General features: G+C 47.8%; 1 protein-coding gene across 3 annotated transcripts; it reads left to right on the forward strand.

Annotated features, from left to right (window-relative positions):
- Positions 1 to 9031: 9031 nt before the first annotated feature.
- On the forward strand, positions 9032 to 26376 carry MSL2 (MSL complex subunit 2). Of its 3 annotated transcripts, none has more exons than XM_069024284.1 (2): positions 9032 to 9605; positions 22266 to 26376. In XM_069024284.1, exons 1-2 carry the CDS (start codon positions 9464 to 9466, stop codon positions 23861 to 23863), a joined length of 1740 nt encoding a protein of 579 aa, XP_068880385.1. In that variant the 5' UTR covers positions 9032 to 9463; the 3' UTR covers positions 23864 to 26376. The 3 variants fall into 3 exon arrangements, with proteins under 3 accessions (XP_068880385.1, XP_068880384.1, XP_068880386.1); XM_069024283.1 differs by lacking the exon at positions 9032 to 9605 and adding an exon at positions 9883 to 9973; XM_069024285.1 differs by lacking the exon at positions 9032 to 9605 and adding an exon at positions 10001 to 10148.
- The last annotated feature ends 508 nt before the right edge of the window (positions 26377 to 26884 follow it).

Genomic DNA, 26884 nt, shown 5'->3' on the forward strand with positions numbered 1-26884 from the left:
GGCACACTTTCGGACGGATGAGGCAAATCAAGACCCCGTAAGAAGGGAGTGGGTCAGGATGTGCGGGGAATACGCAGCGCACACAGCGAGTGCCCGAGCTGCAGTGTATCCGCAATCCAGAGATCTGATGTCATCGGCTCCCAGGCAGTTCTCCAGTGTGCAGGCGCAGCCATCTGTGCAGCAGATCATTTGTTACCCCTGTAGGCCACCTCCGACACCGACCACCAACAAACCACCGGCCAGTTCCAAGTAGGGCGAGGTGAGTATTGCCGTACGTGTCCACATAGCACACATGAAATGCACGAGCATGGCCCTGTAGATACCACAAGTCTGAGGAATCTCCAAGAATGGAAATTCTTGGATTACACAGTATATACAAGCTGTTGTACGATAATTCATTTTGAAAGGGCTCTCAGGCTCCAGTCCAGCCTCCTACTCAGAACAGACTCAGCACTGAATTCATACCAGCTTTCTTAGGGCTTTTGTCAGTTGGATCTTAAAAGTCTGCAAGGACAGAGGCTGGCACACCTTCCCCAGACTGGGTTCCAGTGCCTGACTGGCTCCACGGGGAACTGATTCCCTTCCCACCCGTTTTATTCAGTAGCAACCTGCCCTGTTTCAGTTTATGACAGCTGCCTCTTGTCCTCTGACTGTGCCCTTCAGTCAGGAGGGGTTAGTGAGGTGACAGCCACGGGCTCTCCAGTACCAGAAAGCAGCTGCTAGGGGTGTCCTCAGTGTCCTCTCCAGGCTAACAAAGATAGAGCCCAGCCCCCCAGCCTCTCCTCCTGGGGGAGGTGCTCCAGCCCTTCACCATCATGCTGCCCCTCCTCACCATGATGTGCCAGCCTGGACACAGCTGTATAGCAAGAGATCCTGTCAGAAACCTTGCCCAAGTTCAGACACCTGACATACACTGCTCTTCTTCCATCCACAGAACCCCTCACTTTTTCACTGAAAGGCACTGAGGTTGGTCACACCATTTATTCCTGGTTAATCTATGCTGGCTATTCCAAATCACCTTCTCCATGTGACCACAAAAGGCAGCCAAGAACACTTGTTCCATGGCTTTCCTCCCAGACCAGACTGAGGGGGGTGACCTTACAGTCCCAGGCTTTTTGTAAATCCCCAGCCACCAGGGATCCCCCTGATCTCCATGGCCTTTCAAAGATAACAGTGGCCTCACTGCAACACCTGCCAACTCTCTCCACACTCCTGGGTCATCCTGTCTGGTCCCCCAGAATGTGTCAAACTTTCTCAGTAGCTGCTGACTCAATCACCCCCACTACAGCAGCCCTCTCCTTGAGCCCTGCCTGCAGGCACAAAGGCCTGGGGAGATCCTGGCAGTGAAGACCAGGACAAGAAAGGCACCGAGTACCTCAGCCCACACACGGCTGAGCAGGAGGCTGTTTCAACCCCCAGCCAGAGTAGCTGCAGGATGCCAGCTGCATTCCTGACCTATCTGTGAGATAACTGCTTCTCTGCAGCAGCCAAACAGGCATTTCACCCTCCCCAGTCAGGAAGCTTCTCCTGGTCACAAAACAGCCCAGGCAGAAATCAGACCAAAGATATTTGAAGCAAAAGCCGCCACTATCCCCCGTAGGTGGGTTCAGCATTACTCAGGCTGCCTGCAGTAGCTTCTTCATTAAAAATACACTCAAAGAGTAACTCTGCAACTTCAGAAATTAAAATAACCACTATTCAGAACATGGGTCACATGCAAAAGAGGTTGGGAATCTGCATTCTGGGAACAAGGAGGTTTCAAAAAGCCCCCATCCTGGAAGATAAGGCTGGCATGGCAAGGGGAGCCAGCAGAGGGAAAAGGGCATTCTTTGGATAGTTGAAGTTCTGCCCAATAGAAGAGTAGAGGGGGACACAGAAGAGTTGCAGGTTACATGTTAAAAAACAGGATGAAGAGGCCAAAAATACTTCTATGAGCAATTTGCTGGAATTATGAAAACTAGTAAATTCTTTTTCAAATACTTGAGGAGAAGAAAGCATGCCAGAGATTCTGGCAGTAAGACAAGGCAAGATTAAAGGGATTGTTCAGACTATCCAACAGAAAAAATTATAATTTTTGGTTTATCTGAATTCAGTGCAAAGGAACTTGAGAAGATTTCTGGGCTAAAAAGCCTGTTTTTTCTTGGGTTTTTACTTGGATGTTTACTGGGTACACTGAAGGTCCTGTTTCACCCTGAAGAAGTAGTAGAAGATTAAGCTATAGAACAAATCATTAGCACTAACACATCTTCAGGACCAAACGGTTTTCACCTCACTGTTATAAGATCCTTCAGAGATAACTCACTTAAATATAAAGTCTCTTGCTAAAAACTCCTATGGCAGGTGGCTATTGCAATGTCAGTTTTTAAGGCAGGCATTAAGGGACCTAAGAAAACTTTAAACCTGTAAATCCAATATGAATTTTGAAGCAAAATGCCAAAAACCCCACCAACCCAACCCACAAAACCCAGTATTAGCAAACACATAAATAAACAGGACATACTGGCAGAGATTTTGTACAGAGACTCCTGCCATGCACATCTAGTGCCTTTATTTAGTGAAGTCAAACATATAAAAGGGAGATCCTGTTCATATAATTATTTGGCTTTCCAGAGGCCCTTGATAATGTCCCTGATTAGGAGCTCTTGAAACTAAGTTGTCATTAGATTAAAAGGAATTCACCTCACAGAGCTCAGAGAGATATGAAATTCAAGTAGATGTTAAGATGCACTGGGGAAAACCAACCCCAAGAATACATGTCTGTTCACAAAAGGAACAAGTTCACAACACCTCTGCAAAAACATCAGCTCCATTTTCAATAGCATCCAAAGAGTCAAAAGGTCCTGGACACACTAATGGAGGAGGAATCTACCTAAGAATATAAAAAGAAAGGAGCTGCTGCTCTCTCTGTAGGTCCCCAAGACACAAATTGCTGGAAGACTCTGATGGGAAAATATCACTATATGCTTACAATATTATTACTGTTCCCTACATATTTGTCACTGCCTGCTTTTGGAAGCAGGATACTAGACTCAGCTCTGACAGTCATTCTTACAGTCCAATATTGTTAGAATTGTCAAGCTAGAGGTTGTCACGGGGATGTATCAGAAAGTGAAAACTCTCCAGGCAGTTTCTCAAGAAGCCCCCACAATGCAAATCAGTGAAAGAAGAGCAAATATTTTGAGGCCAAATCCAGTTACAAGAGAACTTTAAACCGTGAGAAAACAGTCTCCTGATACTCAATTTTTCCATGTTCAGTCAAATAGTAATTTGTGCCTGGCTTTGGTAAGCAGAAGTAAGGAATACAACCCAGTTCCATCATCGATTTCTATTCCTATAGGAAACAACCCAGGGTCATCAAAGTCAGTTGATCTGTTTAAGTCAGAGGGGTAACTCAGGTGTGTAAGAGGCACATTCTTGCTGTATGTATGGTAGCATTCTCCCTAAACCCAAATTAAACTGGAGCACATGCAGAGCTGAACCAGTATTTCTGCATTGGCAGTTCGGCTCAGAATCAGCTCAACTATTTAGTGCTAATCCCAGGTCATCTCTTCTTGCACTGGGCTGTTCCAAAGTGAGAGTCCTGTTCTGACAAAACTCCCACACTCCTGGAAGCCCAGGTTTTGACCAGACTCACAACCCACATTAGAGATGAGCTGGGCACTCACAAAAGGAGCAGATCTCCTCCAAAACGGGATTTATAGATACTAAGGCCAGAAGTGACTGCTGTACAACATGAGATTGTCCCGGTAAGATATTCTATGAATTACATATTTTAATCAGCTATCAAATACTTGTACTGCATTGTTAAAAAAAAAAAAAAAAGGAGAACTTCATATTCTTTGTTTGATACGATGAAATAATCAGTCTGTATTGGTTTCTCAAAAAAGCCTGTCAGAAGACCTCTGAGTGAAGATAAAGTTTTTGTCAAAGGAGTCACTAAAAGGACCTATTGAAAGATGTAGTTGTAGTCTTACAGCTTCAGAGTAAGGAAAAGCACCAAGGGGATTAATCATCCATCTGTCATCAGGCACAAGACTTCTCACTACAGGACACCAGAAATGCTCTGGTCAAAAAAGAGCTGCACAGAGGATCTAAGAACTCACCTTTAGGAAGTCACAGTAATATTTATTTGCCTGGATTGGGAAAAAGGCAGTCAGGGAAACAAGTAAAGCCAGTGTTTTCCAGCAGCTCTTCTGTCCCACTTAGAGCTAAGCCCCAAAAGAGAAAGGCTAGAATATCCCTGCTTAAGTAATAACAGTAAAAGGAACCACCAAGCTAAAAATTTATTTTTTGAAAGAGGAGCTCCCTGTGTGAGCTTCTACAGTACTTCTCAACCTCACAGCTCAGTGGGCAGAAGGGAAGAGCACGATGCTCCTGGAAGCAAAATTCAACAGCCAGCTCAATTATGCCAATTCATCTATGCAAATGCAGAACTTACTCACACGCCTCTCCCAAACCTGAGCTGGCAAACACATGTAAGAGCTACAACAGGAGTAGAGTGGTACTTCAGCTGGACTGACAGAGGGCACGGGATTCTCCAGGCACATCGAAACCAACAAGAACCCCCAGCCTAAACAAGCAACAGCTGTCTTTGGATTTACAGTACTATATCCAGAGAAGAAGTTTAATTTCTTTGATTAGCAACATCAGAAAAATATTAACAGCTTCAGTGAGGAGCTGGACTGCTGCGAGCTCTATCAATACCCTCCTTCTTCTGTGCTTCTAACATGCATATTGGGAATCTGTGTTGTGACACTTTTGAAAGATAAGCTAAACAGATTTTTTACATTAGCCACAATATAAAGTTTACTCACATGGTTCATGTAAGAACAACTATAAGGCAAAAATAACTGAGAAAGAGGGAATTGATCTCACCTGACAGAACTTCAAAGTTGCACAGATGTACCTCATGACTTCTGCAATTTAATAACAACAGGATGAATTTGATTATCAAAGATCTAATATGATATGCAAAATGCACTTATTTGATGCTGATTCAAATAGAACAATTATTAGGCCAGACATGCTCACACAGCTGGAGAAAAGCTATTGCAGCTACACCCACTAGCCTGGTTCATAGTGGGGAAGGGCTGGGAGGACTGAAAGAGAAAGCTGTGCTGAACAATAAATGCTGGAGGAGATGTCCTACAAATTCATCCTATGAAAATTCCCTTCAAATATATCACCTGAATGAACTGAATGAATTGTGGGTCACTGTCTTGTGGAGAACTATAAGCAACCCCGTAACAATAGGGTGGGGTTTGTACTGAGATCCCAAGGACCTTAAAATTGTTGGGGAATATTCCTTCTCAGGTCCTTGAGAATCCAAACCACAAACAGATTCCTCTTTCTGAAAGTGGTAGATAGTTAGAAAACACCAAAGAACACCAAACAAACAAAACCCCACACACAGTTACAAAGAACTGGTGGGTCTAACAGGCACTGCTGTAAAACTGTACAGCATTGAATATTCCAATGTTCAACAACAGATAAGAAATGTTCTGGCTTAGAAAGAGGAATTCCTCCTAGTAGTAAAGACACAAATTCTACTGCACTGTTCCAGGTCTCAAAACTGGTAATGCAGATGCCTTTTTTTTTTGTTGTTTCCTCCAAAAAAAAGCTGCTTGCAAAAACCAGACCCAAATAAAAAAGCAGATATTGGCTTCATCATATATGGAGGTGAAGTTGAATGAAAGGGCCACTGCAACCACTCCTATAATCCATAAAAACGGGGTGTCCCTGGTGTTGTGGGTGTGAACCTCTCAAATCAAAACCTGCAATTCTCAGAGAGGGACGTTGATAAGAGACTAGTAAGCAACTGGAATATGTTTCTAAAAAGCATGGCCACTCTGGAATAATGTAAAAGAATACTTTTGAACACAGAGGAGAAAAATGGTTATAGTGGTGAAGTCTATGGTTTGTTCATGAATATAAAAGGGAGGCAAACCCAATGGACTGGGGGTACCAGTATGCTCTGCTTTACCAGGATTCCAAAGGCATGTCATGGTTGGACACCCCCTGAAATATCTGGGAGTTACAAAACTAAAAGGACAATCCTATGAGACAAATTCAAGGCAAATTAAAAATTAAAAAGGCACAAACAAGTGAATTGATGCAGCTTGTACTGCAGGAGTGGTCTCTGCAGCTGTGTCTCGTTGGGATGGTAACAAGGGTGAGCAGGTAGCCATGGATCACTTAACAAAGGGCCACAGGCTTTGCAGAGTCATGATAGCCATGCCGAGCTCCTCTGACTGCTTCCTGGCAAAAGTCAGTCTGTGTCTTTCTTAGAAGCTGTGGGGGGATGCTTCTTGTTCCTTTCTTCTGCAGTTACTGTGCTTCCCTTTTTGTTGGTGTTTGATTTGTTTTGTTAATTCATTAATAACATCAGCCCAGAAAACACTGTGTTGTTGGAACTGTTACAATCCTTCTGGACTTACTCTGCCTCTCTTCATGATACTCAAAATGCAGTGACACAGAAGGAAACCTACATCAAGTCAAACAAGCAAGCAATTAGAAACAAGCTTGCCATTGGCAGCCGGCTGAGGGAAAAAACAAACCCCGTAACAAAATGACAACAAACCCCCACCATTTTATTCACATCCAAGCTTTCAGAGGCAGTGTATGCACTGACCTGTATTTTTTTCTACTCAGTTGATAACTTTCCCTTACAGATGCAGTGCTGTAGGAATCAGACACTTTAGGATGCACCTCTTCCACAGCAGAAGGAACTTAACACAGTTAAGTTACTTGAACACTTTATGGTTTTTTTTATACACTTACAAAGAACTATTCACTGAGATCTAAATGTTTATTCTGTTCAAGTGCTGTAGGGAAGAATCAAGAACTATCACCCAACGACCTGGGCTGTTAACACATGTATCTGTGTTTGGCAGAGTTAACAGGCACTATTCTAACCTAATCTGAACAAGGAGTCTAGTTTTTCCCAAACATAGCCACTGGCAGAGCATTGATAGGAACTGGAAAATGAAATAACATTCCTATTCCACCCTTATTTTCCAGTGAAACTACAAGGGGATGTACTCAATGGTTTACTGAATGTTCCAGTGCTTGTTCAAAGTTAAGCACCTACTATTGGCTGGGGAGGGAGACAGACAGGGAGAACAGTGGTCCCACAAGGCTCTTGGCATGTGGGAGTAGCAAAGGTGGCTGCTGCAGGGGGAAAGGTGAGACAGGGAGATAAGAGCAAGGCAGGCCAGGCAGTGGTATCAACTACAAGAAAGAGTCCCACGGTACCTGGGTGAGGAGAGCAGAGCAGGGTCAGCAGCAGCAAGAAGGGTGAGCCCCTGACCAGCAGCCATTTGCAGCAAGGAGCAGGTCCAAGGGCAAGGAGTGTACTCAGAGGAGTGTATCCCAAAAATTAGACAAGACTGGTAGAACTGTGGGTGTTGGGTGTCAAGTAAGTTCCTTGCCTAAGAGCCAGAGCAGCGTGAGAGGGAGCTGGGAGGGGTTGAGAGTGTTCAGGACACCGTGTGTTCAGAGTTTGGCAGAGGACGTGATACAGGAAGGTGCGTATGAGTGGACTTGGTGGGAATTTGCTTGGATGTTGTTTCAGTCTGTTGGAAGGTGTTCCTGGCAGTAAGCTGAAGAAGGAATTGGGCATTTTACAAGCAATGTAACAGCAGGCTGAGGGTGAGAATGAAGATGCTGTGCCTTCGAGTGAAGTCAGGTTGGGGATTTAATGTGTGCAAGGAGCTACAGTCCAGAGATGGCTACTGAGTGCTTGCTGGGAGGCAGAAGGGCATTGTAGGTCTGCATGGTAACATGGAGATGCACCCACACGGGCTGTACCTGCAGCGTGTGGGAACAGTGCCTGGTGGGGAATGAGCTGCTTGATGAAGAACACAAGTGCTAAATGAGTATTTGGAGTCAAGACCCAATTCTTCCTGTGTTTTGTGTGTACACTCATTTTGTGTTGGGCTGGAAAGCTGGGGGGATTAATGAAGTGAACAAGGAACTAAAAGGTACAGGTGGAACTCCTTGGTAAGTTTCACATGGGCAACTCTAAGTGAGCACAGAGGGCCAAGTGGGAAAAAGGAGAAGCTCTGTCAGGCAGTTTCCCAAAAGGCCAAACACAGAAGGAGGGAGAGGGCTGCCCGATGGTGCTGGCAGTGTTGCAACACAGGATCTGGAAGTCTGTGGAATGGCCTTGGTGCTTACATAGGAAATAAAACAAGTTCCGTCCATGGAAGTCCCGCCTGTGCCTATATCTTGGTCATACCTGCCCTCAGCCTGCGCATCCACTACTGTGCTATACGTGGGGTCTCCAGCAGGAACACTTGTGACACGCTTCTGTCCATAGATCCGTATGTGGGAGGCTGGCGGTGTCCTGAGGGGTTTGTGCGCTCCGCAGCTCCCGCGCCACTTCTCTCAAGAGCGGCCGGGCCCCGCAGCTCCCCGGACTCGCTCCGTGACCGCGGAGGGGGCCGGTGTGTCAGCCAGCAGCCCGAGGTATTGACAGGCCTGGCCGCAGGTCCCAGCACGGCCTGAGGGCAGAGGCGGGGCCGATTCCTCAGTCCGAGCGGAGGCGCTCGCCATGACAGGGGCGGGACACGGCGTCCCCACCGGCCGCCGTGAGGGGGCAAAGCCGAGGCCCGGCGGGGCGGGGGTGCGCGGGGCGGCGCTGAGGCGATGCTGAGGCGATGCTGAGGCGATGCTGAGGCGATGCTGAGGCGATGCTGCGCGGGGCGCCGCGCGAGGCCGGGGCGGTGCGCGAGGCGCTGCCCGCCAGGAGCCCGCGGGGCCCACGGCGGCCGCTGAGGCGGCGCGCGCCCCCCCCGCCCACCTGCGCGCGGCCCCCGCTGCCAGGTCGGGCGCCGCTAGAGGGCGCCGGCGGCCCCCCGCCCCGCTGCGGGCGCGCATGCGCGGCGCGGGCGGCGGCGATGGCCCCGCAGTGACGGCCGGATCTAACGGCGCCACCGCGGAGCGCGCGGCCCGCCCGGCCCTGCCCGCGCGCCCACCGGCCCCGCGCAGGAGGCGGCGCCGCCGCCGCGGTGATGCGGCCGCGGTGAGCCCCGGGTGCCTCCGCCGCCCTCCCGCCGCATCGGGCAGCGCGGCCCCGCCGCCGCCCCGCGCCCGTTCGCGGATCCTGCCTGCGGCCGCCGCCATGCCGGGCCGCCGCTGAGGGAGGCGCCGACAGCAGCAGGGGGGCCCCGCGGCGGGGCGGGCATGGCCCGCAGGGACCTGCAGTAGCGCCGCCGCCACCGCCCGGGCCGAGCCGCCGCTCGGAGCGAGGCCTCCCCCGCGGGAGGCGGAGGAGGAGCCGGCGCGGCCCCCTCTGGCAGGGCCGCCGCGGCCTCCGCGCTGCCGCCGCCGCTGCCGCGCGGCTCCAGGTGGCCCCGGACCAAGGTGACACCCGGCCGGCCCCCGCCCCGGGGCCACCTGCCCCCGCGGCCCGCGCAGACCTTCTTCGCACCGCGCAGCCGGCGGCGAGCGAGCGGCGGCGATGAACCCGGTGAATGCCACTGCTCTCTACGTGTCCGCGAGCCGCCTGGTGCTCAACTACGACCCGGCGGACCCCCAGTCCTTTTCCGAGATTAACAAGCTCCTGCCCTACTTCAGGCAGTCCCTCTCCTGCTGCGTGTGCGGTGAGGATCTTTCTTTTGTTCCTGCACAATGAGCCTCCCCGGGGCTCCCGCACGGCCCTGGGCCCGCACCGGGGCTGGCTCGGCCTCGCCTCGGCCGGCCCGGCCCGGGGCAGCTCCCAGGAAAGTTTGCCGGGCCCGGAGCCGCGGCCGCCGGGGGGGCGGCTCGGCGCTCGGAGCGGCGGAGTGGGAACAGCCCGGGCTGAACCCGCCCCCGGCGCGGGGCAGCCGCGGGCAGGGCCGGTCACAAGGGCAGGGAGGCGGCAGGGGCTGTGTCTCAACAGCCGCGCACGCTGCGAAGGCGGCGGTGGCACGGAGAGAGTGTTTGCCTCAAAATGCTGCGCTTTATTATGGTCACTGCTTCGTTAAGGGTACGGCAGTTTTTAGTGGTCATTGGAATACCCTGGTGTCGTGGAGTTAATCGCTTTAAAAAAGCGATGACTAAGAGCGAGTGTGGTAAAAGATACCCAAAACAATATGCAGACCATAGAGGCAGGGGAAGAGGAACTTCGTAATTTTTTTTTCCCCCTTCTTGAAATGTAAACAGTAAGTAATTCCGATTGAAAGCCAGGAATTTTTGAGCTGACAGAAACAAGAATTGGGTTTTTTTGTGCCTAGTAGATAATTGTTCTGCAACAATAATAACCATAAAAAGCAAACAGGCTGAAAGTCTGCTGGGCTTTCCCCGCTCCCCAAAAAGAGCGTTCTGTGTGCTGTGGGCAAAGGCAGTATCCGGAGTTTCGGTGTTACAGTCTGGGGAATACTGGGAAGGAATTGCATTCTGTTGTGTTTGTGGAGTGGGGGCATGTGTCCGTTCCTGGGAGGAAGCTCTGGAATAAACTGTTAGGTTTCCTTGAACTTCCCCTTGAAGCCTTGATCAGTGTCGGGAGGGGGCTCTGAGCTGTTAGACCGCTTGGTTGGTAAATTTTTTTAATTCTCATTTTTCCCCTCTGGTAGTTTTAAGTCCTGCCCTGTTTGTGTTTGTATTTTCCTGACAGAGTGGGATTATCCCCACTGTGCTTGTCGATACCCGTGCGTGTGTTACCCTAAATTTAAATTGAATCACTGGGGTTTAGAAAGTTAAATATTTTATTTATTTACAGGATCAGGATTTAACCGTCGAGGCGGCTAAAGTAGCGTTAGATGCTTCCTATCCTCTCGCTATTGGCTCCTCCCACTTAAAGTCTTTGAAAATAGAGATCTGTTTGCACTGGGAAGGAGGGAGCCCGTTCCCAGGATCTCTGCATCGTCATTTCCTGAAGTAATTTGTCTTAAGGATTTTTCCTCATGGAGCCCCGATGGCAGTAGTGATGCACCTCTGCTTTTTATTTATCACCCTAGGCCCGGTTAATTCCAACCCCAGCTGCGCTTTCTTCCCATAAATTCTTCCTGCTTTTGGTCAGTCACCAGACTGCTTTTGCCAAAAAACATGCAAATATTGTTCTTATTTTTTTTTAATAACATATTTGCATTGCTGTGCTCTCTGGCCTCTCCACTTTAAGCCTGGTCTTCTGAAATGTGTTCTTTGTTCTCCTTGCCTTGCCTTTTTTCCTTCTTGGCCTTTTGCAATCTTAGTTTTACGCTTTGTGCTGTTGAAATTGTCTGTCTTTAATTTGTCCCTGCCCAAATTCCTGAGCTTTTTTCCCCCTTCTTCAGCTTTTCTTGCTCGGCTTTTCTGTCACTCTCACTTTGGTAGAGCAAACCACGTTTTTAGTTTTGTTTTCTTCTGTTTGCTTGTGCCTCCACGATATTCCTATTCACAAACTACCTCTTGATGGTTCTGCTTTCTCTCTTGACCCTTTATTTTTTTTGAATATTAGGGTTATTCCTTTGGTGTATATTTTTTTTTTTCTACTGTGGCCAGCTTTCAGATAACCATAGCTGCTGTTTATTTCAAATATTTTGCTTACAGCTGATTAACCAGTCTTATCTCTGCCTCCTGGACTTCTGTTTGTGGTGTCTCAGTATCCAGAGGCCTCAGTAAATTCCACACTCTCTGTGAAGCCGTGGAGTAAAATAGAGTTACTGAGGTGTCTGTCTTGAGCCTGAGGTGCTCATGGGGGAGTGGGCCTGCCCCACACAGAACTGCTGTTCCCAGTGTCACAGATCTGCAGTTCAGACTGGTAAAGGCCAGTCCATCTTTTTCTCATTTATTTTTTGTGTTCCTTTTCTCTTAGTGCTAAGAGCTGTTACACCTTTTACACCTTCTGCATATTTAAGGTCATTAAACCCTGTTCAACCATCAAAGCCTTTTTAGCTTGGGTGTTTTAAAAGATGACGTTTAAATACTGAAGTAAAGGTTATGTTTAGAGATCATGACAGTGAGCACTATGACTGCCCAAAACTCTGCCAGAATCCCAGAATATTCTGAGTTGGAAGGGACCCACGAGGGCCATGGAGTCAGTGAATGGCCCGTGGAGGGATTGAAGCCAGAACCTTGGTGTTCTCAGCACCCCACTCTTGCCAGCTGGGCTAACTGTGCACTGTGGGTTTGGGTTGGGCTTTTTGATTTAATACTTGAAAGCTTTTCATAAGCTCACTTCTTTCTGCCCTGTTTGTCTGTTTAGACTGTGAGATCCAAATACCTGGCTCTGGGTCTGTGTCCATGGAACTTGGAATGTTTGGTACTTTTCTTGCACAGATCTTTGTGAGGTGCTGAGCACAAAGGTTTAAAAACTCTGCTTTGTTGGAGAAATGCTGCAGGAAGTATCAGTAGTGGTTAAAGTCTCAAGTATTGGACTTCTAGGAATTCCCTTGGGAAGTTATTCCACAAATTAGTGTTCTTTATGTCATCAGCTTTTTCTCAGTGTGTAGTCTCTCTTGAGTGCATTCTGTAATGTTTTGTTGTGCTGTAGGTATTAATTCCATGGTCAAGATCGTCCCTTTAATTTTAGGGAATTGTTTTTAGGAGAAATGGGTGCCAGCTACATAAATCAGCTAACATTCCTGGGCTCCCATTGCACAAGGCATAAGCCAGCTCATTTCCTTGTGATCCCATAGTCTTTTACACCAGCTCACATAGCAGGGGGTGGCAGAAGTTTTTGGACCCACATAATTATGAAGTTCTAATTAAAGCTCTGATTTCAGATTCAGATTGGCACACATGGAGTTGCAGCAGTAGAAAGCCAAAATGTAAATACAGTATGTCAGTATAAGTCAGCTGAATCAGCTCTGGGTGGATTCAAGGTCTCCCTCTTGCCTCATGATGGGTGATAAGGGCTCAGTTCTGCAGCTGGAGCAGCCGTGTGTGTATTTCTAGGATTTAAGTGTGATCATGTGACAGTTTCCTGGACAGTGCTGTAGGTAGTACATCATCCTTTTACAGGGATGTATAAGACAATATTTTCTAGAGCTTTTAAAACTTGAAAATAACTGCTCCCGAGTGTGCATTAGGCAGAAGGGCTGTGCCTTGTGTGTTTTGAGGATGTGAAATACAAGTTTCAGCCTCTGGAATAAAGTGATTATTATTAAATTGCATATTAATACCACATTTAGTTTAAAAATAGCATAATAGAATTTATGCAACAAACTTCATTGTTTTAAAGGTGCTGTCTGTCGGGATAAACATCTTAGCATGCCTTTCTCTGGTTCAGATACCATGCAGGTAACTGCAAATCATCAGTCTCTTCAGCATTAACAGCCTTCTCTGAAATTCACTTGAAATGCTTGTAAGAGACACGATTGCCGGTCAGATCAGCTTAGCTGATCAGCTTAGCTTATCCATAGGAAACTTCCTCCTGCAATCTCTGAAAGATATTTCTAAGGTATGTGAAAGGTTGTTACTGCTGATTGAGAGAGTGCTTGGAGCTGGCAGGGCTGCAGGACAGCGTTTTATGCTTGGCCAGGAACCCAGCTGGTGCTGGGAAATACAGGATGAGAACACAGTTCTTGTCTTAAACATCCTGTAATCCCAGTAAGGGGATGTGAGACAACATGTGGCTTTAGGGAGATTAGGGGTGGGAGGAACAAAGAAACCCATGGTAGCACTGACTGGTACCTCACAGAGCCCCATCCGGTGTTCTGAGGCAGCTCTTGATAATTTTAGCCAGGGGGTTGAAGGCTCAGTGGTACAGTAGCATTGTGGAAGCAACTCCCAAGCATGGGCAATGGCATGGATTACCAAAAAAATAAAATAAAAACTGTAGACTTTTTGTTTTTCTATGTAAAGATGAGTGTAAGGATGTTATTTCCCTCCTGCTCTTGTGTAAAAGCAAGAGCCTGTTTGAGAGTTTTATACTGCCAAAGTTGAATGGAGTGTATAATATAATTACATATTTTAATCAGTTAGCACTAGATCTGAAATGTCTCCATAGTCGGTTGTGTACAGTTGTGTAAAATTTTCCACTTCTGTGCCATTCTGTCCATGTGAAGGCTTCTCCTCCTCTTCCTCGCCTCTCTCTGAGCTAATTCTCCTTTGCTTCTGCAGTTCCTGTGTCCCACAGTGCCCTTCCCTGGTCGGCTGCTCTTGGGGTGTGGTTCCAGGTCCCAGGCAGAGCTCAGTGCTGGGGGCTGCACTCTGGCACTGGGAAATGCTGTGAGCTGGGCCTGGACAGTTGGACTGAACTTCCCTCAGAGAAGGGGAGATGCTTGAGTGACACCTAAATGGATGGGAACTTCCTGGAAAATTCAGTTTCCTGTCACAGACATGGAATAAGGGAGAAGAAACAAATTCCCATTATAATAAAACTTAATTATACGGATGATAGTGGAGTTTCCATTTGGGATATGAGCCATGGCTGAGTTGAGCTTGGATAACAGAGTTTTAGAATGAAAAAGTGTATTTAAGTTTTGTGATGGAAAAGTTTAGCTTAGAACTTCTTCCTTGTCCATTCTCCCTAGGCTGAGGAGAGTGAAGGCTGATTCATGATCTGTGCTGCCAGGTCAGAGTTGCCTTTTATGTTTGAAAATTGGTCTGGTGCTGTGGGTTTTTTAGGTATTTTCTCCATTGACATTTTCTTCTTTCCTCTGTTTTCAATGATGAGAAATACTGTAAATAAAACTACTGGTAGTTTTTAAAAGTATGTGATTTTCCCTTTAAAAATGTAATGAATGGTTGCCAAAGCACTTCTGAATTTGTGAGAAATGTGAAAAATAATCAGCATCTCTGCAGCAACCATCAGGGAACATGGACATGGGGACTAAGTACCTATCAAATACCTTCTGCTGCAGGTACTGTTTGTGCTTGGTTTGGGGAGCAGTTGTCTATAAAATGTCCAGTCTCGCGTCTCTGTGTACACCAATTTTTACTCAAGAACATGTTGGGTGATTTCCTCTTAAAATCTCCCTACTCAACTTCACTGTTTCCTGTTTTCAAACCCTGTGTGTGACTCCTGGGAGAACTGCTTTGTCAAGGTTGTCTGCATTGTACTGCAGAAGTTTTGATAACATAAAGTTCTGCCAGTAGAATTTAAATTGGTTTCTAAACTAAAAATACTCCTCTGCCTTAGAAGAAAATTGAGTAGGAAGAGAAGGAGCTGTGGTCCCCTCGGTGGCTGCTGGTTGACAGTGGCTTCCAAAGGGGGTTGCAGTGGCTTGTCTTGTGCTGGGATTGGAGAGGAGCATTCCTGCTTGAGGAGCTGGGAGGTGATGGATGGGTTTGGTGGTGCCTGAGGATATTGATTAAACCGATTGTGTTCCCGAGTGTTTAAAGAGAAGTTAATGTGTTGCCAGGAGGCATCTTTATTGGGATGGCTGAGCTGTCCTGGTCCGTGGGCACGGAGCACTCCACACGGTCCTCTGCCTTTGTTTTCTCTGCAGCCTCACGATTTACGCGTCAGGTCGTCTAAGTACGGACTGAGCGCTCCTGGATATTGTATTGGAGTCTTTCGGGAGGCCAGAAAACATTCCCTGGGGCTGGGCAATGACTTGGAAAGGGATGGCAGCACAGCCTTTCCTGAGCACGCTGCTTTGCAGGGAGCAGAGATTCCCTGCTCCCCTGGGGGAATTCACGGAGTCCCGCAGTGATGTAATTTGTTACTCCGTGTCTCCTGAGCCTCGCAGTCCCAGCCCCCGGCTGGCTCCCTCTCACACGGGGGCCTTGGGGAGCGCACTTCACTTTAGGATTCTGATGTTCAAGCATTTTTGTTTGGTGCGGAAAAGTGGTTTTCATTACTTTTCTGTTTGCTCGGGGAATGTGATGAACTTGATCTGTAACTTCCAAAGCAAGTTCTAACTCTTGTGAGTGTTTTTGCACCTTAGAAATATGTTATTATTTTATACCCATAGGAGAAATGTTAACTTTGCTATTTGAAACTACTCAAAATGCAGCAATCTTGTTGGAAAATTTTGGAAAATTATGTGAAAATTTTACATTGCATGGTGAAAAAGATTATTTTATCCATCTTTTTAAAGCCTCAAAGTTTGAACTTTACCACCTAGTTTGTTAAAAATACATTTAGAATTATTCCTGTCAGGGATTTTGTAAACACAAAGACTTTCAAACAGAACTATATAACTTTGACATAGGACTTAGTAAAAACGTTCTGTTGTTTCTTATGTGGGGAGTGGACTCTGAGAATAAGGCAGTCCCTTTTGCACTTAAAATGCAATTTGTTGTAATTTTTTTCCTTGAACTTAGGCTAAAGAGGTTGACTGTATCTCTCAAAATGTGAAGAAAAATAGTCTAACTGTCTTCTGATCATGGTTAAATTGGACTCCCGTGATGTTCAGGCAAAAACAGTGCAGTTTTTATTTTTTCAAAGAGTTATACAATCATTAATACATTAGTCATGACTGACCCTATATGAGGGTAATAATAATGTCTTTGGCTAATTTTTCATAGTTGTGTGTTGATGGAGGATGCTCAGAAATATTCAGTAGCCAGCAGAATGTTTTCTCTGATAAAATTTTGAAATAAGTATTTTTAGTTGATTTGGGGTTTTTTTTAGGGCTTCTTTTGTGTCCCCCTTGATTCCATTTCACCCGATGGGGAATTTATGAGTGTGGTTGGGGCAGTGTGGTTGGGGTGATCTGAGGCCAGGATGGTGTTTGCAGGAAGAAATAATTTCACATAGCTCACAGCAAAACTCTCATTGTTTCTCAGAGTTCTGCGCTGGAAGTCTCAGGGAACATTTTTTTATTTCTATTTTTTGGCTGAGTTGAACAATTTCAGAATTGTTCTGTGAACAGAACCTTGTCTCAAAGCCCATGAAAGAAAGGATCACACATCTGTAGTGTTGTTGCAGACTGCCCTTAGCCCCACGGCGGGGTTCAGAGCTTTCCCTTGGATAGTGCAAAGGGAAATAGCGCTCTCAGGTGGGAGCGGCTGCGTTCTGGGAACGGGCTTTGGGAATGCTGTGCGGTGGGTTAGGTAACCCTAACCCTAACCCTAACCCTAACCCGGGCCACGGGGGACCCGGCGCTTCCAATGAGAGGAGCTGCCCAATATTTTTCTACCTGGGCGCTGCTGCCGGGGCAGGGGTAGGACAGACATCGGTCTGGGGAATCTGGCTCCTGACTTTGGTGCAATCAAATCCACCGTGGCCCAGCCCACCCCGAGTGTAGGTGGGTGTTAGGAAGTGGGAAGGGGTGTTAGGGCTTGGGATCTGTGAGACCTTTCCCTGCTGTCGTGTCCTTGGCAGCTGGCCCTTGCACTAACCTCTGTGAGTCTGAGTGTGTTCAGTTTTCTTGTTTTCTAGGAAGTACCCAGATCTCCCACCCATGTAAAACAGATCCCACACATTTGTTGTATTCCTCTGCAGATGGCTGACAGACCTTTTTGCTGTTCATCATATGCCTGCCTGTCTGTCGTCAGATAGTTTTGCAAATAGTGCTTTTAGGGGGTTTATCCAACTCGGGAAGCACTGCTTTTGTGAGGGTATTTTCTGTTGTGTTTTGCTTTAAAGCCTCGTTGAGCTGCTCATTCTTCCGTGGTGCCCAGCTGATGATTTCTAGGGTGAGGAGATGCTGTGTGGGGTGGCAGGGAGCAGTTCAGGGAATGTGGTGGGGAGGGCAGGGCTTTTCCTTCCCGGGCTGCTGCAGCTGAAGCTCTGGAGCTGCAGGTAGAGGGGTGGCTGAGCACAAACCCCTGTGCAGTGGTGTCACAGTCGGTGAGAAACAGCTCCTGTCCTTCAGGAGCTCCTGAGCTCTGAAGCTTGGATGTGGCAAGTTGTTGAAGCTTTCTGGCTGTTGCTAATTATTTTAGTAGAAACAATCAGACGATGTTCAATCCCGACATGAAAAGGCTGACGGTGTAGCAGTGCAGCTGTCAAAGCTCCAGCTGTGGATATGACTTTGGGGTTCTTGGCATGTAGAAGTCTGTGTGTGCCTCAGATGGGTAGAGCTTCCTGTTCCTCAGAGCTCGGTAGAGGCTCAGCATTTCTGTTTCTGTCATCGTGGTTGCAGAATGAGCTCGTGCTCACTGTGCTGTTTGGTGGGCACAGACTGGGGGGTGAGCTCCCTTGCTGCCCTCTCCTCCTGTGTCCTGTGGCTGCCACGGTGCCTGCGTGGCTGGGCTGGCCAGTGCCCGGTGCTGGCTGAGCACCGGGGCACGGGCTGAGCACCGGGGCACGGGCTGAGCACCCGGGCACCGGCTGAGTACCCGGGCACGGGCTGAGCACCCGGGCACCGGCTGAGTACCCGGGCACGGGCTGAGCACCGAGGCACGGGCTGAGCACCGAGGCACGGGCTGAGCAGGCGGGCACGGGCTGAGCAGGCGGGCACGGGCTGAGCACCGAGGCACGGGCTGAGCAGGCGGGCACGGGCTGAGCAGGCGGGCACGGGCTGAGCACCGAGGCACGGGCTGAGCAGGCGGGCACGGGCTGAGCAGGCGGGCACGGGCTGAGCACCGAGGCACGGGCTGAGCACCGAGGCACGGGCTGAGCACCGAGGCACGGGCTGAGCAGGCGGGCACGGGCTGAGCACCGAGGCACGGGCTGAGCACCGAGGCACGGGCTGAGCACCGAGGCACGGGCTGAGCACCCGGGCACGGGCTGAGCAGGCGGGCACGGGCTGAGCACCGGGGCACGGGCTGAGCACCCGGGCACGGGCTGAGCACCGAGGCACGGGCTGAGCACCGGGGCACGGGCTGAGCACCGGGGCACGGGCTGAGCACCGGGGCACGGGCTGAGCACCGGGCACGGGCTGAGTACCCGGGCACAGGCTGAGCACCGGGGCACGGGCTGAGTACCCGGGCACGGGCTGAGCACCCGGGCACCAGGGCGCTTCTGGCGACCCCAGTGCAGCCGAGATCAGAGACTTCTGCCTGACAGACGGTGCTGATGAACCCCAGGGATACATTTGTATTTGTAAAAAAATGTGACGTATTTTTTTCTGGTTTACTTCATGAAATTAAGATTTAATAATGACATAATTCTTAAGACTTTGGGCTGTTGGAAAAGCCAAGATAATTTTCAGTGATTAATGTTCCAGTCGAATTTCCAGGGACCCTAAATTAGATATTTGTTTTTAGCCCTTGCCTGCCTTTGCTGAGGATGGGTAGGAAGGCCAGAGGTACCTGTTCAAGCCTTTCTACCCAGTGAATTTCATCCATTAGGAGCACATTTGCTGGGTACAGACACCTAACAATTGCTTTGATTCCCAATTCTTCTCCTCCCTTTGGTCTCAGGGACACAATTTGCAGATGCTTCCCCTGCTCCTGCAGCTGCAAAATAATGGTCATTAAGGACCAGGGTAGGAAGTATTCCTTGTGATTTAAGTGACCTTGCTCCGGGACAGCCTTTGCAGATCAGCTGGGCTGTTTGGTAAATAATATATTAAAAGTTTTTCCTCTGTATATGCTCCTCAGTAATTGTAAGTGCTGATATTAATGTACATATTTAGTCAACCTTTCTGAAATCAGGATAGTTAAGAGCTGATGTGGAGGAAAAGTCTTGTATTGGAGGCTTTATAAGAATGTGATTTTGCTTTTGGTGTATTGATAACCAAATAGTTTGTATTATTACAAATAATTTTGTAAGGGTGAGAAAAGACAAGGCAGGGTTCTGTAACACCAGGCTATGCAGGGCTGTAAAACTGAAGGTGTGCAGTGAGGAATCGTGGAAGGGTCTAATGCAGGTGAAGGGCTGCACAATAAAACAAAAAATTACATTTAGCTTAGAGAAATACTAAATTACAAGCATGGAAAAATATTAACTTCAGGGCCCACCATGTTTATATCTTGGAGATCTGTATACATTTTCAAATTCCTAGAGGAGGTAGCACTGATGGCCATCAGGCAAAAGTGAGATCTTGGCCTTCCAAAACCTCCAGGTTCCAAAGCAGCTCAGGGGCTGTTTGTGGGACGGTGCTGCTGACTTAGGGCCCCTCCCTGAGTATTACAATCTCAATTTTATGGGAATTAGCATCTCATGGTTGACTGGGGTTTTTTTAACTTGCCAATACTAAGACTGAGGAGAGTGATAGTGCCACAGAATCTATACAAGAAACTTTGAAGAATGAATATTCAACGAGATAGGAGTTGAAACCGAAAATATTCCCACAGCTCAGGCATTCCTAATGTCTCTCCAGTGTAGGTTGCCTGGCATTTACTGGGAGTAGAACTTGCTCTGTTCATCCTGTCAGTGAGAGCATGTGAAGTGTTCTGTCTTGTCAGTCTGTCTGGTTTTTCCCTCAAAGCCTCCGGAAATTTAAATTTTTCTGTATCCCCTTTTAGCATTTGTACTTATTTAGGAGTTTCAGCCAAATTTATTTTGGGAGAAATAAAACGCACAGTTGGTGATGCCTTTTTTAAAAATCTAATTAAAAGTTAAGGTGATATCTTGTTTATTTGGTGCCATCTCTGAAGTATCTGAATTCTGTAAAGCATCACAACTCAGCCGTATTGTCCCAAGGAGCCAAGAGAGGCTACCTGTGGATGAGGACTGCCCCCAGCTTCTTTGTGCCATTAATTAATTGGGAATTAATTAATGCTGGTGGCTTTTGGCCTTGGGAACACTGTAGTCCCAAGGCTCTGAAGTGTCAGCACTGGCCAGGGCACAGCTCCTGCTGGTCCTGTTGGACTCAAGATCCAGGGCCCTGGACCATTGCTGGTGAACTCTCTGCTGAAGGACAGGACTTCTGCGAGGAGCTGGTGGGATTTAAAGCTTTGGTTTTGTTCTCTTCAGGGAACTTTTCTCCTAAAATCAAGTCCCATCTTAGGACCACAGTGGCCACTGCTGCCTGTGTTGCTGTTTATATCGTGTCACTTCGAGGGAACTTGGGAAAAAAACCCCAGTAATTCCCTCTGCAGGTTGGGCTGTGTGACTTCATGTTCCATCTGTCGGCTTTCAATCTTCCTGGCTTGATGTGATGAGTGTTTTCTGTCTTCTTGTGCTGATCTTGTCACACTGTCCAGGCAGGGCTCATTCTGTGCCTCCTGCCAGCTTGCTGAACAACTGTATTTCTCTCCATTTATTAAAAAAATACTATGTAATGGCAACCTGAGCACTGACTCTTGTGGTTTTGTTGCTCAAAACCCAGTTTACATCAAGCCACATCTACTGAAAGATGGCTCAGGTGGAGGGACTTGGAGCAGCCCCTTCCCAAAGAGGGATCAGGGAATGCAGGGAAAAGGGATCAGAGAAGCAAGCAATGAGAGAGAGTATCTTCGATATTTTGGGGGTTTTATCCCAGTCTGATTTGATATATGCACTTTGCTTCTTCTCAAGTTGTTTAATTTTATTCACTTGTTGCAGCAGATTGTTTTCACTTTGGAAAATCTGGCTGGGAATTCCCTGATGGCTGTAACTCATCCAGCAGAGGCTCCTTATGGGAGAAAGGTCTGATCAAAGCTGAGAATGTGCTGCTGGGATCCCTGTTGCTGGGGATGACTATAGATACTCTGCAATTTAATTTAGGAGATGGAATATCTTTCTGGCCTAGAGCTGCCTGGAAATAGCAAAGCAATACTGTCACTTTCTGGATATAGGAACTAGTTGGATTGTTTCTATACAGAATTTAGTTTCTCTTGTTCTTTCATATTTTATCCTTAGGTAATGTTTGTTCTTAAGGAAAACCAAAGCCATTCTTCCAGGTTTTTACAGTTTCAGAGATCTGCAGACAAAACCTTCCAGACTGTCAGTGCTGGGGGTCTAAAACTTTCTGGGCTGTCAGGTGTGTGTGGATTCCTTTAGTAGCTGATTTTTATTAGTTTTTTATTCTAAACAGTAAAGTCTTGAAGAAAATCCTTTATTCTGATGGCTTCACTAAAAATGCTAAATGAAAAATAACACAAAGTCTGCTCTATCTTCTTCCCTTTAGGGGTGGATATTTCACCATTTCTACATCCCTTTTGGAGTTTTCCCTCTGCTCTGTTATCATTTGTTTTTACTAATTCCATTAAAATCTCGACAGTAAGTTGTCATGGGAGTTTATTATTGCACTTTTGGTAAATTCATAGAAATCTTGTGTGTTCTGTAAGTTTCCATGGACAAAGCTGAAGGGGAGAAGGGGATCGGTAGGACTGTAGTTGAGAGTGTTTCTAAAGGCTGCAGCACACAACAAATCACGGTGTGATGGTTTTCTTCTAATTGTATCCAATGTTGTTTTAAAACCAGGTTGGCAGCTGTGAGAATTTGTACAGGCAGTAGTTTGGATGGAATGTTTTCTTGTGAATAATTGAACTTTTTGAGGCAATTTGTTATGATAGTACAAAAAATTCATCCCACAGTGGCCCGGAAACCTGCCTTAAGTCCGTTGTAATCTTCCTCTTTCTTGTTCCCGTAGGAAATTTGCTACAAGACCCCATTGCTCCTACCAACTCCAATTGTCAGCATTATGTCTGCAAAACATGTAAAGGCAAGAAGATGATGATGAAGCCCTCGTGTAGCTGGTGCAAGGACTACGAGCAGTTCGAGGAGAACAAGCAGCTGAGCATCCTGGTGAACTGCTACAAGAAGCTGTGCGAGTACATCACGCAGACGCCGCTGGCCCGGGACATCATCCAGGCCGTGGATTGCTCTGCAGACCTGCTGGCTCTGCTCAAGGATGGGGCACCGCTCCACGAGGAGACGGAGAAATCCTCGGATGCGGCCCTGGCTCTGTGTCTGACGCATTCCCCGGTCCCTTCCACCTCGGAGCTGGCGACGGACGCGCCGGGGGGGTTCACGGCGCTGCCCGAGAGCACCCCCAGCCTGGACCTGCGGGGCTCCGTCATCAACGGGCTGCCCCCCTGCAACGGGCTGGCGGTGGAGAAGCTCGGCGTGAGCATCCCCTCTCCCGAGCACGCCAGCGCCATCGACGTGTGCAGCACCGGCGACTACATCAAGACGGAGGACATCCCCGGCAGCCTGCAGCCCGTGTGTGACACGGTGGCCACCAGCGACCTGTGCCCCGCGGGCATCGACATCTGCGGCTTCAGCGAGGACATCAAGCCGGGCGGGTCGCTGCTGCTCAGCGTCGAGGAGGTGCTGCGCAGCCTGGAGACCGTGTCCAGCACCGAGGTGTGCGACTCCAACCTGCAGCCCGGCTTGGAGGCAAACATGGCCAACGGCCCCTTCCTGCAGCTCTCCCCCCCTCCCCTCAGCCATAACATTTTCATGTCCACAGATGCTTCTCCTCATGGGCTCTCCTGCACGGCAGCCACGCCCAAGGTGGTGAAGCTGAACAGGAAGCGCTCTCGCTCCGAAAGCGACAGTGAGAAGGTTCAGCCTCTGCCCATCTCCAGCATCATCTGCGGCCCAACACTGGGAGCATCGGCTCCTGTGACAGTCAAACAGGAAAACAAAATGTCTTTGCAGCCCATTGCGACTGTACCTAATGGAGGAACCACTCCCAAAATCAGTAAAACTGTACTCCTGTCTAACAAAAGCATGAAAAAGAACTTAGAACATGCCCCTAAGAAATCCCACCCGAAAGCCAAACCAGGGGTGCTGAAAACAAAAGACAAGGCAAAGGAGAAAGTTCCCAGCAGTAACGTTATGCCAGGAAGCCCGACAAAAACTGTGTATAAAAAGCCACAAGAAAAGAAAGGGTGTAAATGTGGTCGTGCCACCCAAAATCCAAGTGTTCTTACATGCCGTGGCCAACGCTGCCCTTGCTACTCTAACCGCAAAGCCTGCCTTGACTGCATATGCCGTGGCTGCCAAAACTCCTACATGGCTAACGGGGAGAAGAAGCTGGAGGCCTTTGCAGTGCCGGAAAAGGCCTTGGAGCAGACTCGGCTTACTTTGGGCATTAATGTGACAAGCATTGCTGTGCGCAATGCCAGCACAAGCACCAGTGTAATCAATGTGACAGGGTCACCAGTAACGACGTTTTTAGCTGCCAGTACACACGATGAGAAAAGTTTGGATGAAGCTATAGACATGAGATACGACTGTTGAACCTTTCTTTCTTTTCCCTGCCATCCGTAGGGGAACTGCTACAGGTTTAAGGCAGCTATGGTTCTGTTTAACTTGCTGGAGCTCCTGCGTTTAGATCACTTGTATCAAGTGTTTTTCATTGCTATGTTCTGTGTATTAGTGTCTGGGAAATAGTTGCAGATAATGGAGGAGTTACCCTAAAACTGTTTTTAGTTCTTACAGCACCTCATAGTTTGAGATCAATTGCTGATGTAAATGATTTTATCACAAGATCTTTGACAAGGAATATATTGACCTCATTGTACTTGCTCATGCTTTGTGCTCAGTCAAAGCTTCAGCTTCAGTGTAGCATCCAGATAGTGCATCTCAACCATGCTAGATGATGGTGTAGAAAAATAATTATTTGATGGGTTACAGTCACCATGAGCAGGAAATGACCTGACATTCCTGTGGGAAAGGCAGCACTGAGCTGGGGGATACACTGTGGAAAGGGTAGGTAGTGGTGACTGTGAGAATTGGTTGTGTGCTCTACTGAACAGAATACAGTTTAAAAAAAGATTAATAAGTACATTGAGAGAGCTGGTGGGTCAAAAGGCATTTCAGGCTGCAGGCAGGCTCAGGAGGGTCGGGTGGAGGTGAAGGTCGAGCTCCAGCTCAGATACCCCGTCCTGGTAATGGCATCATCCATGGGGTTTGTCTTCCTGACGCTTCCACAGGTCACGCCCCTGCTCAGTTGCCCCTCCGTGCCAGCCCCCTGTGTGTGACAAGTCACTGAGGGGCTGGGCTGGGGGAGAATATCTCTGGTACCCTACGAAGGCTCAAGTTCTGTTAGCACCATCCTCTCCCTTTCCCGAGTTCCTGCTGTTCTACTGCTGTTGCTTCTAGGGAAGAGAAGGGGTTTTGTGGGTTACAGGGAGCCCTTGGCTGATTTTCCCCGCTGTGGGGCTGATCAGTGCCTGGCCTGCAGGGAGATTGTGCAGGGCTTATCACCACCGGGGGTTGTTTGATCAGGTTTGTAACAGACCCGGGACCCCTCCCACAGCGGGGAGTTCCCCGCTGACAGGCACCTCCCAGCCAGGGCACAGGATCAAGGGCTATCAAAGGTCAAATTTTTGGGGTGTTTGCTAAACAGAATAAGCTATATATAACTCACTCCACCCTGAACCTATCTCATTTTTTGCTAAAATGTTGAAAGCAGCTTCTGAAGGTCAGTGCTTTTCAACCTGGGCCAAAAGGCTCAAAAATAGAAACATAACACAAAGTTGTCAAGCTTATCTGGAAAAGTGTTACAGTGAAAGAATTCCTGTTAGGAATTCAGCTTTGTGCAGAAATGGTTGATTTCAGCACAATCCCTAAATAAGAGTTGCAGGCACAAGAGTTTAGTTGTGCCTTCAGGGCTTCATTGGGAGCCTAAAAAGTTGAGATTGCTTTGTGAAAGCAGAAATTTCTCCTCTTGGAATGATAGAGCACAACCCGAACATGGGCTGACTCGAACACAAACATTACTGTCTGATTTCAAAGGCCATTCCTGTTTCAGCAGCATGGTAAATAGTGCGTGGATTTTTTTAGTTCCTTTCCTGCTTCCATCTTCCCTTTTCCTCAGGCAGAGCCCCCCGCGGCGCTTTCCGGCCTGGCGCTGGGTGTGCTTTGATTTGGCACAAAGCACGTACAATGATGGTTCCTCACTGAGAAATGAGCAAAACCCTTTGGACACAAATGGCACCTCCTTTTGTTTTGTAGTGTACCATGGTGTCATTTTCTGTGAATGTGGTCAGAGCTTTTTGTTGGTTTTGGTTTGTTTCTCCCCCCGTCTTTTTTGTGGGGTGGGCAGGGTGGGGGGTTAAAGCCATAGGAAGAAAAATGTGATGTACGTGTCCAGTCTGTACTTTTTTGTTTTTGTTTTGCAAGAAGAGTTGAAAAATATTTTTGATAATGAGTAAATGGTGGAAAATGCTTCTTAGTATTCTTGTCTTTATTTGCCAACCCAAGTACCTAAGATCTGTGTTTTTTAGCCCTCATGAGATTTAACGATGTCCTATTAAAATGTATTTAGTTAAACTTGTATGTGATTTTTGTGTTGACCCAGAGGGATCCTACCAGTCTCTAATTTGGTGGTTTGATCGTGACCTACTAATGTAAATCTGTTTATTAGTCCACTGCGTGTAAGCAAAGTAGCGACCCGGAGTCTGGGAGTGGCTGCACAGCACGGGTTGTGTCGGAATGCTTTTGCAGAGCTGTTCAGTTTTGCCGAGATTGTTGATGGTACATTTTTAGGACTTTCATTAAATTAAATACAAAGTACCTTTGCTCCAGAAATGTGGGAGTATTTGGAATCTTTACTATCTCATTGCTGCATTCAATGTGGTACCAAAAGTTGGAGAACTTAGGTCAAGAGTGTTCCGGAGCGTCGACAGGAGAGCCCTGATGGTTAATGTAAAACTGCAAATGGTAGATTCAGGTTGTTTCTAAAAACATTTCCTTTTATGCTGCCACATTCTTGAAATGTATATTAAAATTCAAATTGATTTAATAAATGTTAGTTTTCTAATTCTATTTTGCAACTGCTGAAGGCATCAGTGTGGCATATGTTGAACTCACTGTCTAAATACTCCTTAGTGTGTTGATGACTAATTCGGTAATTGTTTAAATTAGGGTTGGCTTGGTTTGGTTTCCTTGCCCTCCTGGCTAGTTGTTCGTGAGCTGAGCAAGGGAAAGGATCGTCTTGGTGCTGACAGGAATTCCAGCAGCTCCAGCTGGGAAAGCATTCCTTCCACAGCAGCTTCCTGATGTGGGGCCTTCCTGCCTTGGCTTGGGCAGAGAGCAGGGTGAGAACCTGGTCCAGCACAGCCCAGCAGGGACTTGTCCCTGCTGCCCATCCCGAGGAGCTGGGGAGTCACTGGTGGAGTGCAGCTCAAGGATCATTTGAGCTCCAGCCTGGCCGCAGCTGGGCTGCCCAGAATTCCCGGCATTCCTCCTGCAGGGCTCTGGAGCCAGGGAACTGTTCTCAGCATTAGCACAGAGGGAGCTGCTTGAGGATTTCTT

This window comes from Aphelocoma coerulescens, chromosome 9 (genome assembly GCF_041296385.1).
Source record: "Aphelocoma coerulescens isolate FSJ_1873_10779 chromosome 9, UR_Acoe_1.0, whole genome shotgun sequence".
NCBI lineage: Eukaryota > Metazoa > Chordata > Aves > Passeriformes > Corvidae > Aphelocoma > Aphelocoma coerulescens.

What these genes read in the sequence shown, in the direction of transcription:
- MSL2 (XM_069024284.1), top strand. Translation starts at nt 9,464, where the DNA reads ATGAACCCGGTGAATGCCACTGCTCTCTACGTGTCCGCGAGCCGCCTG. An exon ending in CCTCTCCTGCTGCGTGTGCG is followed by an intron (nt 9,606 to 22,265) that starts GTGAGGATCTTT and finishes TTGTTCCCGTAG; the next exon opens with GAAATTTGCTACAAGACCCC.